At 56.9% G+C, this 17,515-nt stretch overlaps 1 protein-coding gene across 7 annotated transcripts in view; it reads right to left on the bottom strand.

Annotated features, from left to right (window-relative positions):
- Positions 1-12,886, bottom strand: part of AP2A2 (adaptor related protein complex 2 subunit alpha 2) — a 75,624-nt gene extending 62,738 nt beyond the window's left edge. For 2 of the 7 annotated variants that reach the window (XM_045066803.1, XM_045066800.1), the window contains exon 1: positions 12,736-12,882. In XM_045066803.1, the coding sequence (XP_044922738.1) occupies positions 12,736-12,802 (67 nt within the window). In that variant the 5' untranslated portion in view covers positions 12,803-12,882. Of the gene's footprint in view, positions 1-12,735 lie in introns of all 7 variants that reach the window. The other 5 variants (XM_045066810.1, XM_045066807.1, XR_006602521.1 and 2 more) reach the window with 4 other exon arrangements.
- Positions 12,887-17,515: the final 4,629 nt, after the last annotated feature.

Raw genomic sequence — 17,515 nt, forward strand, 5'->3', positions numbered from 1 at the left:
ATCGCGCTTACATCACGTCTCCCTCGCCAGAATGGAAGCCACACAGCGATGCTCTTGTCTATTTTGCTCACTGTCCAGAACTGGCACTCAGTGAACTGATGAACAAATGAATTAAACTCAAAAAAACTTTTTGACCCCACTGTGATAGCAGAATATGCACCACCCCGCCGCCCCATCCTCCAACGACGCCCACACCCTAAAATTAGGGCCTCCTGGGACATCTTCCAGGGCAAAAGGGACTCCGCACGTGTAATTAAGACAGGGGATGGACCTGGGTCCTGCTGACCGGCCCAATCGAATCTGAGCCCTTAAAAGCAGAGAACTCGTTCTGCCTAGAGGCGGAACATGAGCCAAGTCGAGAGATCGTGCTTTGAGAGGGACTCCCTGGAGAGGCCTCCTGCGAGCCTTGAGAAGGCAGGTGGGCTGGCTCTAGGAGGAGACCAGCAGGGAAAGGGGACCCCATCCCTGTGCTACAAGGACTGACTGGAAGCAGCGTCACCACCAGAGTCTCCAGAAGGAACCCCCTGATCTTAGCCTTGTGAGGCTCTGGGCAGAGGACCCTGCTGGGCCCGGCCGTGCAGGGCTCCTGACCCACAAACAGGAGCGAGCACAGGAGGCTGGGCCCGGCCGCTCACTCTGTGCACCCGTCGCAGCAGCGACAGAGCTCACTCGCCCTCCGCAACCTGCACTCACCATCTCTCTCTCCCCTTTACGGGAGAGCTCCTCGAGGGTTGACTCTCGGGTTTCCAATTATTCTCCCTTAAACGACCGCGTTACGTTCACCTCTGCACCAGACTGCTTCCTCCTCACTGGCCTGCGTGCCTCCCAGCTGGACGCGGCGCTCCTGACGGCTTCCGGTCTGCATGCCTGGAGCTCCAGCCACCGGCCCGCGAGCCGGGCCAGCACTGAGCTCAGGAGAGAACACTCGGAGCAGGTCGCCCCGGTGTGACCCCGGATCTACCTCTTCCTGGGCAGTCACATGGCCGTGGGCTCAGGGCCTCAGGCTGCCCATCTATGGACAGGGAGGACCGCAGTACCTACCGTGAGGTTACCATGACGGTCTGATACAGCAGCGAAGGCAGCGGACTCGGAAGCATGCCGGGCACGCAGGAAAGCTATAGGAGTGAGAGTACAGCTCTCTCTACAGGTGACTTCTACTCACTCCCTCGGTGAGCTCCCAGGCTCATGGCTTCAAACAACACCTACAAGGAATGCCCCCGTACTTTTACCCCAGCCCAGACCTCTTCTCGGAATTCCAGTCTTGGAATTCATATCCAACTGCAGACTCAACGCCTCTCCCCAAAACCTAAAGGTGATAAACAGGGACACGATTCACCTTCCCACCTCAGGCAACTAAACACCTGTTCTCAGGAACTGGACAGCAGACTACGGACAAGAGTGATCACCGAGAGGCAGAGAAGAACCAAGATGAGGCTTACAACTGCTCCTGCTTTCTGCTTCGGGAGGGGGACCCCAAACAGAGCCCTGAGGTCTCTGCGAAGCGAGGAGACAGACCGAGGAGGCTAGAGCGTGCAGGGAGGAACGCTGGAACAGAGCCCGCTGCCGGGAGAGCAGAGCGCCGGGGGCTGCAGAAGGGGCCTGGCGTCTCGGTCGCACTACTTCTCTGCTCAAGCAAGACAGGAAGCTCCTGAGGCTGTTGAAAGAGCCACTGGAAAGAAACCAGAGGGTAAACCATGGAAGGCAGCATAGGGCCAGCAAGCCAGAGGGAAATCTCATAAAACCAGGGCACGGAGCTGAGCTCTAAGCAGGAGCGCTATCCCTCCAGGGTGGGGTCAAATCAGTCCCAGACTAAAGGCTGCTCCGGTCCCTCCTTCTAAGAATCAAACGGTTTTCAGGTAGTTGAGCTTCATCCTGGCACAAAACTCAAGGATATTTAAAGAAATACAACAATATTTAGGACTGACAAGGTGAAATTCACGACGTCTGGCATCCAGTAAAAAGTTAGATATGCTAGGTGCCTGGGTGGCGCCGTCAGTTAAGCATCGGACTCTTGCTTTCAGCTCAGGAGACGATCTCAGGGCCTTGAGAGGGAACCCAGTGGTACACCAGGCTGAGCAGGGAGTCTGCTTACGACTCTCTCTCCCGCACTCTGCCCCTCCCACTGCTCGCACTCTCTATCAAATAAATATTTCTTTTAAGATTTTGTTTATTTGGGGCCCCTGGGTGACTCAGTGGGTTAAAGCTTCTGTCTTTGGCTCAGGTCATGATCCCAGTGTGGGCTCTCTGCTCAGCGGGGAGCCTGCTTCTCCCTCTCCCACTCCCCAGCTTGTGTTCCCTCTCTCGCTGTCTCTCTCTCTGCCAAATAAATAAGTCTTTAAAAAAAAAAAAAAAAGATTTAGCAGAGGCTGAGGGAGAAGCAGGCTCCCCACAGGGCAACCCTCACAAGGCCCAACCAGTGGTCAGATCCCAGAACTCTGGGATCATGACCTGAGCTGAAAGCAAACACTGAGCCAACTGAGACACCCACGTATCCCAATAAATAAATCTTTAAAAAAAAATACACACACACCTTCTTCAGGCGACCTGACCTGACCACATTCTTTGATATCAGGAACCTCCCCCTCTCTGTTCATCTTCCCTACTTGATTTTCCCCCACAACAGATCAACAAAAAGATGAATGGATATAAATAAATACATATTTTTCTCATCTATTTTGTCCGCCTACTCTCGTAAGCACTGAGGTTCTGAAAGCAGAGGAATTTTTGTCCATTTGGTTAACCACTGAATCCCGGGGCCTAGAAGAGATAGTGCCTGGCACATACCAGGCGCTCAACAGATTTCGCAAATGAACGAACAAATGAATTGTACAATTAAATCAGAAAACACAATCCAGAAAAATAAACGAATTTTGAAACACATGCCTTCAAAATATACTTTGCTCTTGGGCTTGTACCAAGTGTATAGCAAGACCATAAGAACACTGTAGGAAGAACTTTGGTTTTTTGACCACTTAATATTAAAGAGATTTCAATTACATCTGCAGCAAGTGCCGCAGGAGAGAACACACATCGGACGTGAGCACCCAACAGAAAAGCATGTCTTGCCCCTCTGCGACCAGCATCTGTGCAAGCGGTCCACCACTCCAACCCATGGGTGACAATCTCAAAAAAAAAAAAAAAAAAAAAGAAAGAAAGAAAAGAAAAAAGAGAAAACCTCAGGAACTAAACAACTTGGCACAAAAGGCCCCTCAGACAATGAATCACCTCCCCCCCACCTCTGCTTACTCGAACAAAAGTTACAAGCTAATTAAAAGAAATAACTGCGGGGGAGGGGGGGTCGGCGCCTGGTGGCTTCGTAAATGTCTGCCTTTGATTCAGGTCATGATCCCAGGGTCCTGGGGTCGAGCCCCGCATCAGGATCCCTGCTTGGTGGGGAGCCTGCTTCGCCCTCTGCCTGCTCCCCTGCTTGTGTACGCTCTTTCTCTTTCTCTCTCTGTCAAATAATTAAGTAAAACCTTTATTTTTTAAAGATTTTATTTATTTATCTGACAGAGATCCCAAGTAGGCAGCGAGGCAGGCAGAGAGAGAGGAGGAAGCAGGCTCCCCGCTGAGCAGAGAGCCTGACGCGGGGCTCGATCCCAGGACCCTGGGATCATGACCCAAGCAGAAGGCAGAGGCTTAACCCACTGAGCCACCCAAATAAAATCTTTTCAAAATAAAAAATTTAAATTTAAAAAAGAAAAGAAAGAACAGAGACTGTGAAGAATGTGTCCTATAGAAGAAAGGCCTGTTGAAGACTCGCGGAAGGAGGCATGTTTCCACCACATCCCCTGCCTGGCACCGTCCAGCATGAACTGTCACAGAAGACTCTGATTCCCATGGGCACAACAAGGTTCAAACTCAGGTTCTGATCTGATCGTGCCGTACCTGACACTGAAAAGAAAGGCAGGGGGGAGGGCACCTGGGTGGCCTAATGGGTGAAGCGTCTGCTGTTTGGCTCATGACTGAGGAACACCCTCCCCCTCTTCTGCTCCTCCCCCTGCTCACGAGAGCACGCACCCCCGGACCCCCCACACACAAATAAACCAAATCTTAAAAAAAAAAAATTTTTTTTTAAAAGCTACAGAACTGTATTTTTCAGTAGCAATAAATGCCACCCAAAAATGTTTCAAAATACTCATTTTCCTGCTCTATTTTTTCTATCAGTTCAGAAGTCATCTAAAACAGCATCAGTTGTGGGGCGCCTGGGTGGCTCAGTGGGTTAAAGCCTCTGCCTTCAGCTCAGGTCATGATCCCAGGGTCCTGGGATCAAGCCCCGCATCGGGCTCTCTGCTCAGCAAGGAGCCTGCTTCCTCCTCTCTCCCTCTCTCTGCCTGCTTGTGATCTCTGTCAGATGAGTAAATAAAATCTTTTAAAAGTAAAAAATAAATTAAAAAGTAAAACAGCATCAGTTGAGTATCTTTTCTCAATGCTTTTTTTTTTTTTAAGATTTTATTTATTTACTTGACAGACAGAGATCACGAGCTGGCAGAGAGGCAGGCGGGGGTGGGGAGGGGGGAAGCAGGCTCCCTGCCGAGCAGAAAGCCCGATGTGGGGCTCGATCCCAGGACCCTGGGATCATGACCTGAGTGGAAGGCAGAGGCTTAACCCACTGAGCCGCCCAGCGCCCCTTCTCTGTGCTTTTTAAACCGTATTAGAAACATGAAATTGCTCTCAAGCACATTACATGAAGGCAGGCCGGCCACGCAAATCCCAATACGGCCCTGCCTGCCTAAGGAGCTGCGAGTGCTTTAGGTCCGCGCCGTCACCAGTCCTTATGACGCTCCTGACCTGGCACCAGGAGGGAGTTTAACGGGAAGGAAAACACCTTACGATGCCAAACGGAAACAAGGCAGCCCAATGTGGATGCTGACCCCACACTTTTACTCGTGAACAGATGACGAATCCTGGGCATGTGACGAGGGAGATGGGAAACACCCAGAACACAAGGAACACACAAAACCGCCACAGCTGTCCCTGGGTTCAAATTTGGAGCAAAACTGAAGACTCCAGACTCCAGAGAGCCACAGTTTGCAAAAGTGAGAGACGAAAGGAAGCAGTACCAGCATCTGGCCCAAAGCACCCGCAGAAACTTTGGTTCCCCCTCAAGTCCCTGTTTCCTGAGGCAGCAGGAAGCTGAGGGAGCCGTCCCAGGCCAGAGCCTAGCAAAGGAGTGGGTCTCAGGCTTGTTGCAAAGACCGTCCTCTCTTCGTGGGGCACATCATGCCCTCTCCAACCTGTCGTACCCGCACTAACACAGACGACCACTCCAAGGGCCCGACCGCAGGCCCCATCCCCTCGCCGGCCGTGCCCCCCACCTTCCCACCTGGGAGCTCCCCACTCCCACTGAATTCTCCTGACTCCACCCCCACACTCCCACGGTTCGATGACTGGGCCACAGCCCTCGTCCCCTTGGCCGAGAACAGTGAGGGAAGAAGAACCAATTGCTGGCGGGAAGTGGCGCGTGAAGGCAGGAAGGACCCCGAGTGTCACAAGGTCAGGCCGCATCTCCTAAGCAGTCCCGACAGTCCGGCACGGCGAGGACTGGCCTCTCCCTCTCTGGCCCGTGCACCCCGCACCCCGCCACCCCCACGCTCTCCTTGCCCTTCTTCCCGGCCAGGACTAGTGGCCAACAAGGCCACTTCCTCCCTGCCCATTGCCCCCAAGCACCGCCAAGAACCCTCTCGGCCCTGCATGCGGCCCTCCATGCGAGGGCGAGGGCGAGGGCGAGGGCGAATCTTATCGCTCAGCCTCAGCTCCCACCTCCCTGCGGGACCGCCCCCCGGAACCCGTCCGCCCTGAACGGGGCCTAAGCAAGAGGCACATACAACGTCTCATGACATTTCAACCATGTAAACTTGCATCACGAACTCAGTTAGGTTTAAAAAGGTCAATGCCAGAATCAATAAGCGCAGTTGGATCACCTAAATCTCAGACATCACACGACCCAGTGAAAACTGTTCATTCTAGTGACTTAAGAGCACCACTCGTGTTAAGGTGAGGGCAAAATTATCTAATCTACTTCACACTGCACGGAAGAGGGCAGAAACCACCAACACTCTAGCTCCCAAACGTGTGTTTTGTTTTGTTTTGAAGGATTTTATTTATTTATTTGTCAGAGAGAGAGAGCGCACAAATGGGGAGCCGCAGGCGGAGAGAGAAGCAGGCCCCCCCGAGCCAGGAGCCCAACACGGGGCTCGATCCCAGGACCCTGAGATTGACCTGAGCCAAGGGCAGAGGCTCAACCCCCTGAGCCCCCAGGCGCCCCGTCCCACCTGCGGTTTCAGCATCAGAGCCCGGCGCTGAGCACCATGAAGGCGGACAGCCGGGCACCGTTCCTATCTAGCTATCCCACGTTCAGCTCATCCTGCTGGTCCAGGGAGGGAACGGACCACACACACTTCAACAAAAGAAGAATATTCCACAAGGTCAAGGGTAAATACGAAACACTCCCAAGTCTGACTCAGAACTACCTTTTGTAGGTGCCGGAGCTCCTGGTGTTCCTCTGCTATTCCGTCTGCCCTCTAGGACCTCCCCACGTGCTTTCAGGGCAAGGATTCATCTTGTTACCGGACAACTGCTTACTCCCCTAATTCTGCGATCCAGAGTCCTGAATACAGGCGGCGCTCAGTAAGGATGCGTCCACTGGCCAGAACTCGTCGTTTGTCTGCAAGCTCTTCGGGGGAACAGGGACCACACATTCTATTTCTCTGAACTTCACAAATTTCACATAACAGGTCCAGATGCCATCCCTTACCCAAAACCCAAGGCCCGATGCGTCCCAGAATCCAGAAGGGCTCAGACTCTAGGAGGAAGCACAGGACCCAGTCACTGGCCTAGAAGCACGATGCACTTGTGCACATTCGCACAGGAGGGAGGCCACACAGAGCTTCGTCGCTGTATTTTCGCCAAATGAGTTCACCAAAGACTCACAAAAACACTTTTTGTTCTGGGAGTCTTATAAGCTTTGAAATTTGTGCTAAGGGAAGACAGCCCTGGCCTGAGGAATTCCAAGGTGCTCCGAGCCCCGCCCACTCAGGAGCTCCCACCGGGGAGCCCCTTGTCTGGGGGGGGGGGGCATCACGCCTGAATCCACCCCTCAGCTCTGGCTCTGCGATTTTTTAAAAGCCAAGGAGATGCTACTTAATCTCCCAAAGAGAGTCTTCCCAATAATTCTGCAACTACAAAATCCTGACACATGCTGTCGCCAAAACAACAGAGCAAAAATCATTTTAAGAGGAAAGAGAAGTCGGGGTACCGGGGTGGCTCAGTGGGTTAAGCCTCTGCCTTCGGCTCAGGTCATGATCGCAGGGTCCTGGGATCCAGCCCCGCATCGGGCTCTCTGCTCGGCGGGGAGCCTGCTTCCCCACCTCTCTCTGCCTGCCTCTCTGCCTACTTGTGATCTCCGTCTGTCAAATAAATAAATAAAGTCTCTAACAAAGAGACAGAGAGAGAAAAGAGAAGTGATGTGAAGTACCCGGCATGAGAGCTCGCGTACACAACACTCCAGCTTGTCATGGAAGAAACGGGGTCCCCGCTCCAGAGGAGCCAGGAGGGAAACGGGGAAGAACACACAGGTATTTCCGAGCAGCAGTGACCACCCACCTCGGCAGAAAAATTCAACCTGGATCAAAGACTTCCTTCCTCCTCCCGGCATGCCGCTCCCTCCCTCCCTTCCGGCTCTGCCACACACTTCCTAAATCCGTTTCCAAGGAATATCAATCATGCAGAAGAGTGCAAAAGAAAAAGCAAGAAGAGCATTCTTTTTCAAAAAGTCAGCATTTTTTAAACGTCCTGTCAAGACGAAAATGACCATCAATCTTTTTTTAAGAACTGTACAAGTTAAAAAGCAGACTGGCAAACTCTGACTCTGATCTCTATCATTACTAAGGAAAATCAGGTACCAACGTCGCGTTTCACTTCCTACACTGATGCTTAAGCGGAACTTCAATTTTTTATGTTCAGTTTCTCCACGTTCAACTTGTGACTCGGAACAAATGGAATTTCATAAACAAATAAGTGTTTTAAACTTTAGTCATGCTGAAAACCAATTCAAAGGGATGCCCAAGGCCAACAAGGCTACCAGAGACAGAAAGGACACCGTTTTGTGCCCAACACAACGAGCAGAGCACGGACACTCCCCCAGTCTGTCGCTGCACCTGCAGCGACACCACACGCTTTCTCCAAGAACTCGGGAAATGTGGTTTTTGCCAAACAGCTGATTACATCTCTCCACTCGTCTCCCTTCCTTCGAGGGAGTGCCCCGAGGGATGAATCCAAATGCCTCCAAGCCCAAGCCCGAGGACAGGCCTCAACTCATCTGCACAGCACAGCCCCCGCCACCACGTGCGCAGAGGAGTAAGTGGCGATCTCCTGCCCACTGGCTACACCACGGGTCTCACAAGAATGAAGACCTATCACTTCTCTCTCACTGCAGTCTTGATTACTCTGCAATCCACTCCAAGTCTGGTGTTTTCAGCAGGGTTTTACATTCTCAGCACGGTCACAGCGCTGACCCGTCCATGGCGGCGCACAAAGACACGCGTTAAGTTCTGTACGACCGTCTGCCAACAAAGCACACGTGTGAATGTAAACAAAAGTGCCAAAGTAACTGAAGAGCAAAGAGCTCTTCTCTTCCCAATGTCAGCAGTTCTCTCATTTTCTTTAAATTCATCCCTTGAGGTGCGCTGGGTGCCTCGGCTGAGGGTCTGACCCTAGGTTTCAGCTCAGGTCACGATCTCGGTACTGAGAAGGCGCCGTGCCCGCAGCAGGCAGCCGGCGGGGGGCGGAGCCTGCCTGACCCCTCTCTGCTCCCTCCTGCTCGTGTGCACACGCACACGCCTGCACACCCGCGCTCGTGCTCTTGCTCGCTCACTCTCGCGAATAAATAAATCTTTAGGAACAAAATCCGGGATGCCTGGATTGGCTCATCAGTTAAACATGTGCCTGCGGCTCAGGTCAGGATCCCAGAGTCCTGCGCTAGAGCCCCGCATCCGGCTCTCTGCTGATGGCGAGCCTGCTGCTCTCCCCGCCTGTGCACTCTCTCTCTCCCTCTCTGACAAATAAATAAAATCTTTAAAAAAATAAAATAAAATAAATTTTAAAAATTTAAAGAATTTTTTTTAAAAATCCACCATTTGGCTATGATAAACATCAATGCAGCCGCCTGGATGGGCTTCAGGGGACTGTGCAGAGTGAGAAAAGCCCACCTGGACCGGTCACATACCGCACAACACCAGTCACACAACCTCCTTGGGAGAACAGACTAGTAGCTGGGAAAGGGTAGGCGGGCTCTACGGAACAACACAGGGGCTCTGGGATGACGGGACAGCTCTCCCTCCGATTCATGTGGGGCTTGCGTGAAGCTAAATGTGATAAAAGTACAAAGGCCCACCCACCCACACCCACCCACACCCACCCACACCCACCCACACACACCCACACACACCCGTTAGGTAAAACTGATAAAATGTGACTACGCCCTGTGGAGTGTAGCAATGCCAGTTTCCTGGTGTTGAAACTGTACTGTTATGCAAGAGACCCCTCTGAAGAGGTGGGGTGAAGGGTGCTGGGACCTCCCTGTCGCTCCGTTTCTCTGCAACTTCTTGTGAATCTATATTTATTTCAAAACAAAAAATTATTTAAAAATTGGGACTAAATAAAAGGGTTAGGATTTTAAATATCAATTTAAAAACAGACAGAAAGAAAGAGTTCATTAACTCCCATACACCAAACTCACATTAGCCAAATTCAGCGGCTCTCGGCTGAAGTTAATCAAAACGGGTCAAGTGAGGGGCGCCTGGGTGGCTCAGTGGGTGAAGCCTCTCCTTCGGCTCAGGTCATGATCTCGGGGTCCTGGGATCGAGTCCCGCATCTGCCTCAGCATCCCTGCTGACCAGGGACCTGCTTCCCCTCTCTCTCTGCCTCACTCTCTGCCTACTTGGGATCTCTGTCTGTCTAATAAATAAATAAAATCTTTAAAAAAAAAAAAAAGAGGAGGAAGGCTCCCAGCCAGTCACCCGAAGTGAACGACTCACATGAGGTGCAGAGGCACACGGCCACTCCTGAAGACCTTAAAGGGAGCAATTTAAGGAGAGCCGCAGTTTTAGAGCTGAACCAGGCTTCAGTGACACTCTCGCTCAGAATGCGCCCTCTTCATCAGCTGAGAAACCTGGAGGTCAGCGGCCCCCGGCTTTGGATCGTGAAGCAGGTGAGAAGCAGTCAGGGTCCAGACCCCTGCCACAAACTCAGTGACCTCTCTGCATGGAGCCTGCCTACATCATACCAAGAACCCACTACACACACAAAATCAGAGGTGGGCAAGGAAAGGGGGCCACAGGGACTGCTCTCCCTGCCCCACCGGAGTTATGCAGACCGGCTCTGGCCAGGGTTAGCTCTCCGAGACCACCCGCAGCCACCGGCCCACACGTGCCTCGAAGGTTAACCCCTGCGGCCGGCCACGAGCACGTCTCGGCCCCTCCACCTGCAGTGCCGTCAGACAAACCATCTTCCAGGGACATCCTCTCTGGCTCGCTCGCCTACGCTCCTCCTGGGCACATGTCTCATGCCGGACCCTTTGCAAGCAGTAAGGACAGACATGACAAACAAGACGGGCGCGGAGCCCGCCTCACGGGGCTTCCGGGGCAGCGTGGGCACAGCACCCCAAGCCCACGACACTGCCCGGAAGGAGGAGCGCAGCACTACGACGGATGGGACACAGGTCAGGGCACAGCGCGGTCGCAAAGGTGTTTCGGAGGAAGGGGCCATAATAAACAGAGACCTGCCCCCCAGGAGGGCGAGGCGCGCCTCCCTCCTGATGCTCCTCCGGGAGAGCGCGGGTCTATTCCCTGGCCCTGCGCCGGAGCAGACCGTGTCCCGCTCGACAGTGTCTGCACAACTTGGGTGGCTGTCGCACGGAGGCAGTGACTGTCCAGAGGCCCGGGAGGCCGCTCTCCACCGCCACTGGGCAGCTCAGCTCGACAAGGGCCGGGCCCCAAGCTCCACAGTGTGGGGCTGGGGAAAGTCTGCCCTACGGTCCGTGGCCAAGTCCCTGCAGAGTCCTCCGTGCGGGGCAGGCACCCACCGGCCACTCCAATGGCCACCTAGCACAGGACACACGTCTCATACGCAGGTGACTGGCTGTCCAGGACGGGGTTCGAGCTCAGTGTCTCTCTTGCCCACCGCATTTTCCTCCGAAAATGGGAGAACTGACATCCCTGCTAATGTAGGGCTGCGAGCCCTCCGGCCAAGGGCTCCCCTGCGGTGAGGGTTGGGGTTAGCCCTAACCCCAGCCCTAACCCTAACCGTGCGGAACAGCAAGGGAAGGAAAAGCTCCGTGTGAAAGCTCGGCTCTGACAGAGGTCCCCACGCGGACCTCGGTTTCTCACACGGCACGGAGAGGGACAGAAGAGCTGAGCGTCCCCAGTCTTGGGGAGACCCAGCCGGGCGTCTGGGTCCTCCGGTCTAAGCAGGGGAGGGGTCAAGGGCAGGCCCCACAGGGCAGCATCTACCGGCCGGTGCGGGGACGTTCCTCGAGACCACGCCGGCCCGGAGGTGAGAAGTCAGGCAACTATCCACGGGACGCACAGCAGCAGCAAAGCACCAGGTAGGAAACTGGCTTGTGTCTAATTTAAAACGAGGACGGCGTTCTCTGAGCACCGTAGCTCCTCTGCAGACCAAAGCCAGGTTTCTGGGTGGACCCGCGGTGCCCCCACCAGCCTCCTGGCCTGCTTCTGCTGTCCCACCGTGAGGGGACACGCATGTCCCCGAGAACGCACACAGCGGCCAGGCCAGTCGCCCCAAAGCCATGCCACCCTCTACTGCCCTGCGTCTGGATCCCCCGGGGAATGGGTCACTTTAATCAGGGGGAGCCACCAGAGCCCGGCAAGACAGGGCTGTCCCCACTCCCCAGCGGAGAGCCGTGCTGCTCTGGAAAACGCTGGGTTAAATGCTCCATCACCAGACGACAGCAGACTGCTGGGGATGACATCATGGGGGGGGGTCCTCGTCGGAACCGGTCACCGATGCCACAGCCCCCCCCTGCACCCCGCAACTCCGGCCCCACTGCTGCCTTAGCCGCAGGCCCCAGTCCCACCCCGACCCTGCGTCCCAGAGCCCTGCAGGTCCCTCGCAGCTCCGGCCTGCGCCCCCTGACCCCTGCCCTCCGGGTCCGCACCCAGACACCCCCGCACCCCCACACGCCAAGCCACGTCCCTGGACTCCGACCCTCTAGGTTCCCAAGTGGGACCCTCGCGCTCCCTGCCTGCGCGCCTGAACCCCTGCCCTCCGGGTCCGCATCCTGGACCCCGCCCCGCACCCCCACACCCCGACCCTACGCCCCCCTCCGAGATCCCCACCCCGCACTCCGGCCTGCGCCCCGGGACCCCCGCCCCCCGGGTCCGCACCGGGGACCGCGCCCCGCCCCGCGCCCCATGACCCCTGCGCTCCGGGTCCGCACCGGGGACCCCGCCCCGCACCCCCGCACCGCGAGCCTACGCCCCCGAGATCCCCCAGCACGCACTCCGGCCAGCGCCCCCGCACCCCCGCCCTCTAGCTCCGCGCCCGGGACGCCCCCCCGCACCCCACACCCCGCACCCCCGGGCCTGCGCGCCCGGACCCCCGCCCTCCGGGTCCGCAGCCAGGATCCCGCCCCGCCCCGCGCCCCGGGCCCCCGCCGTCCGGGTCCGCCCCGGGCCCCCGCCGCCGCAGGCCGGGTCTCGCGCCGCGGCCACTCACAGTTGCGGATGTCGGAGATGAAGACCGCCAGACCCCGCATCCCGTCCCCCTTCGACACGGCCGGCATCTTCGGGCCCCGGGGAACGGCCGGCGCGGGCGCGCCCGGAGGAGCAGCGGGCAGCGGGCGGCGCGGAGCGGGCAGCGCGGAGCGGGCAGCGGGCAGCGCGGAGCGGGCAGCGGGCAGCGGGCAGCGGGCAGCGGGGAGCGGGCAGCGGGCAGCGGGGAGCGGGGAGCGGGTCGCCGCCGCCTCTGGGGCCGCCTCAGCCGGAGCCGCCTCGGGCTCCGAGCGCCGCTTTCAGGGCCCGCCGCCGCCGCCGCCGCGCGCGCGCACGCACAGACGCTCGCGGTGCCGTGCACGCGCACGTTCGCTCCGGCGGCGGCCGGCGGCGCGGGAACGAGCCCGTCGAGCGCGGGCGCAGAAAGTCAGGCGCGAGGACGCCCCCTGCCGGCAGACGCGCGGCGGGCGGCTCTGGGCGCCGGGGTTCGTGTCCGGGCTCCCCAGGACCCCCTCCAGGACCGTGTCCACCGTGGGGGGCCCTGAGGGCCTGCGGCACGTCACCCGCTGCCCAGGGCCAGCAGCCCCTTCCTTGACAGAGGGGGGCCCTGAGGCCTGAGGAGTCAGGACCGCCGCCCCGACTGCACCGGATGACCACAGGGCCCAGTCTTCCCTTCCATCCCTCAGTGCCCAGCCAGGGTCCTTTGCCACCACCCAACTCGGCCCCGAGGCCTGGACAGGGCGCGGACCCCCAGGGAGTCTGTTCCCAGGGCAGGTGTCCGGGCTGAGCCTGGCCTCTGCGGAGCCGGACGGCTTGGAGCGGGAAGCGTCCTCCTGTGCGGGGTGGGCTATCCGCCCCCCACCCCCACCTGCTACTGGCCCAACCCACGGACGAGACCTCTGTCCCGCCCTGGCTCACTTCCTCCGTTCCCAGGGAGAGGTCCGCCGGTCTGGACCCTGGCCCGGAGGAGGAAGGGGTGGGGCCCCTTGCGCAGACCCGGCCCGCACCCAGGCTCTGGGCCTGCCTGCGAGACCCCCGGGAGTGGGGGGGAGACCGGAACTGTGCAGACTCGAGTCCTTATAAGGCAGCAATTTCACCGCCTTCCAAAGAGCTGGGCCAGCAGACAGCTTCCTGCAGGAGGGGAGATCCCCAGGGAGCGCAGGCCGCAGGCCAGCAGATAACCCTCCGCGGCCAAGCCAGGGGACTCAGATGAGCAGACCCTGACCCACACCCAGCAGCCTCTGGAGGCCGGGCAATGCCCAAAGGTTGCGGGGGCCCACCTCCCCGATGCGGAGGGCTTTTCTGAGGAAGGGCTTGGAGCTGGGCAGGCATACCGCCCCCTTCCAGTGCTGACTGTGGGCCTCCCAAGCCTCCTGGCATTCCCCCAAGCACGTGTGTGTTCGGGGAGGGGGTCCCAGAGCCTGATGAGACACACAGGCAGCCATAAGAAAGACCCCACACTTCCTCCTAACTCCCACACCTTGCCAGACACACAAGCCCTCAGGGCGTGACTACCACCAGACCTCAGTCCTGAGTCCACTCAGCCCTGCCTAACCAGCCTGACTCCTCGGCAGGGGACAGGCCACCTTCTAGAATATGAAGTGCTCGTTAACAGTCTCATTTCTTACATCGCGTGAATTGGACATCCGTGTCACAACGGTGTTTCCAGGGGCAAGGGCAGACCTCAGAGTCTCTTTCCAGCGTCCCTGGCCTATGCGAAGTAAGGACACAAGCCCACTGCAGGCATGGTGAGGGAGAAAACAAGAGCTGGGGAGCCCAGAGCCCGAAGCACAGCCACCGTGTCTGGGGACACTCTCTGTCTCCAGCTGGCCATCCTTCCTCCGTCCCAGACCTGAGCCTACCCAGCCCTCTGGTCACTTGCGCAAGTGATGCTTCCCGTAATCTTTGGAGAGGGTTGCAGACAATGACCTTTCCAGAAAACTGGGGCTGGTGGGCTGGCCCCGACGTGACCAGAGGAGCTGAGCAGCGTGCAGGGACAGGGATGAGGCAGTCCTAGGCACCTGGTCACCAGGAATGACCTGCTTGGGGAAGGCCAGGCTCTGGGAACCAAACATGTCCCCGGCCATGGACAACAGCTGAGCGTGAGGAATTCAAGAACTCTGTGGAGGGCTGGGGGTTTTTTTGTTGGTATTGTTGTTTTTAAGATTTTTATTTATTATTTTTATTTATTATTATTTATTTTATTTATTAATATTTATTTATTTGTCAGAGAGAGAGAGAAAGAGAGAAGCAGACTCCCTGCCAAGCAAGGAGCCCAATGCGGGATTTGATCCCAGGACCCTGAAATCATGACCTGAGCCGAAGGCAGTGGGTGGCTCACCAACAGAGCCACCCAGGTGTTCCAGGGCTGCTGTTTTTTTATATTTTTATTTTTTTTTAAAGATTTTATTTATTTATTTGACAGAGAGATCACAAGTAGGCAGAGAGGCAGCAGAGAGAGAGGAGGAAGCAGGCTCTCTGCTCAGCAGGGAGCCTGACGCGGGACTCAATCCCAGGACCCTGAGATCATGACCCGAGCCAAAAGCAGCGGCTCAACCCACTGAGCCACCCAGGCGCCCCTCCAGGGCTGCTGTTTTGAATGAAACAGACCGACTAGAGAAGGAAAGTAATGGGCTCAAACTCCTGACCACTCTTCTTGGGGAGGCAGGAAGCTGCCCAGTCTGGGGAGCCTACTTCTGACAGCTGTCAGGCTGAACTCAAAGCCAGCCCGCTGGATTGGCTTGTTGCAAAGCAACCACAGAAGCTGAATCTCCAACCTTTCCAAATCTGTGGGAGAGCAGGAGGGCTGCTGTGGCACCTGTAGAGTCCAGGGACCGGACCACAGTAAATGGCATAAGCTAGGGGCCTCTGCCCCTCGTTGGCAGAGGGCTGCCGGCCAGCCTCCACAGCCCCTCTTCCCCCATTGGATGAAGTTGTCCCTGCCCTTGAAGATACTGTAATGACGTCCCTCGAAGGAGTTACTTTGTAGGAGAAAAGTCTGTTTCCTCAAAGTCCCCTGCCCCCCCACCCCAGACCTGGGAGAGTCCGGTTCCCAACATAAAGCCACGCTCCAACGGGGAAGGCTTAGCCACCAGGAGAACAGGGAACCACAGGAAGTAGGCTTGTGCCGGCAGAAATCTGCAGAACATGTGGGGGACGAATTCGGAGAGAGTGGACCTGCCCCCCAGGGCGCCCGGCGATCTGGGTCAGCCGGGCGAGCGTGAACAGCGACAGCCTGAAAGCTGGACTCTGGGGCCAGGGTTAAAACAGGCTTGAGATGCCAGAAATTCCGGGGTCTAATGCAGAGAAAGGAGTTCAGAGATTTCTTCTCTCCCAGCTCTGGAAGCTGGACGTCAAGGTGCGGGCTGGGCCAGTTCCTCCTGAGGCTGTGGGTGAAGACAAGGCCCAGACCCCGCTTGGCTTGGACATGGCGGGCTTCTCCCTGTGTCTCCTCACGAGCTCTCCCTCTCTGCCCCCCCTCTCTCCCTCTGTCCAAATTTCCCCTTTCCACAAGGACACCAGTCACACTGGATATGGGGTCTGCCCTACACCAGTATGAACTCAATTAATTCCACCTGAAGTGACCCAAGTAAGGTCACATTCTGAGCGACTCCAACATGGGAGCTTCTAGGAGACATGGTTCACCTCTCAGCAGACGGTACTGTGAGCACACGCAGGACAGGATTTGGTGTCTGTGCCCCCTTTTCCAACCTGGCTGCTCTGACAGCTGGAGCTCCATCTTGGATGACGACGATGGCCCCTCCGCTTGTCACTACGCCGGCCACAAACGTCCCGTGTTCACACTACTGCCACCATGACTGGGGGCCCTGCTGCCTCTCACCCAGTCAAGGGCCTACTTAACACCTATTCCCATGCCTGACGGCTCAGGTGTCGTTGAGGCTTCTGGGACCGTAGGAGCCAAGGCCTATTGAGACGCCCCCCCCCCATGGCTTGTGTTCCAGACCCCTCACACTCACCCCCACGGAGCTCCAAGGGGCTTGCGGAGCGCTGTCGGTCATCAGCAAACAGCTTTAGGAGCCACGCAGCTGGTAACACCAACCAGGGGAGGGCTAAAGGAGCCATCTATGAAAATCCAGCTGTCCCCACAGGGTGCTGCTAGATCAGGCTTCCTGTCCCCTCCCCCAAAGGAAGCACCCATGACCTTCAGTTTTCCCAAGTTACCTGTTGAAAAACACACTCTTTGACTTTTTTTGAAGATTTATTTATTTATTTTAGAGAGAGCGCGAGCACGAGCACAAGCAGGAGGGGCAGGGAGAGGGAGAGGGAATCTCAAGCGGGCCCCCCACAGCCCGGTGCAGCTCAGAGCCTGACACGAGGCTTGATCTCAAGACCCTGAGATCATGGCCTGAGCTGAAACCAAGAGTTGGATGCCCAACCGACAGAGCCACCCAGGCGTCCCCACTCTGTGACTTTGAAGGCCAGGCCAACCGTGCCAGCAGCCAGCCAGCTGTCCATCACCTCACGGCTTTGGGTGTTTTGTGGCAAAAGGGCATCCTTCTGGGCCCCTATCCACCCAGCAAGTGTGACCTGACGCAGTACATGTCCACTTTAAGATCGGCCTACGAAACCCAGTGTCAGGAAAGCAAACACGGCCTCCCGCCTCAGCTCAGGTCTCCCTGCTCTACTGCACCAGGGGCCTGGGGCGGCCGTCACAAATGACACAAACCCGAGGCTTAAAAACAAGAGAAATCCGGCTGCCTGGGGGGCTTAGTTCTGTGTCCACCTTCAGCTCGGGTCATGATCCTGGGGTCCTGGGATTAAGC

This window comes from Mustela putorius, unplaced genomic scaffold, assembly GCF_011764305.1.
Source record: "Mustela putorius furo isolate JIRA1106 unplaced genomic scaffold, ASM1176430v1.1 tig00000127_pilon_pilon_pilon, whole genome shotgun sequence".
Lineage (NCBI taxonomy): Eukaryota > Metazoa > Chordata > Mammalia > Carnivora > Mustelidae > Mustela > Mustela putorius.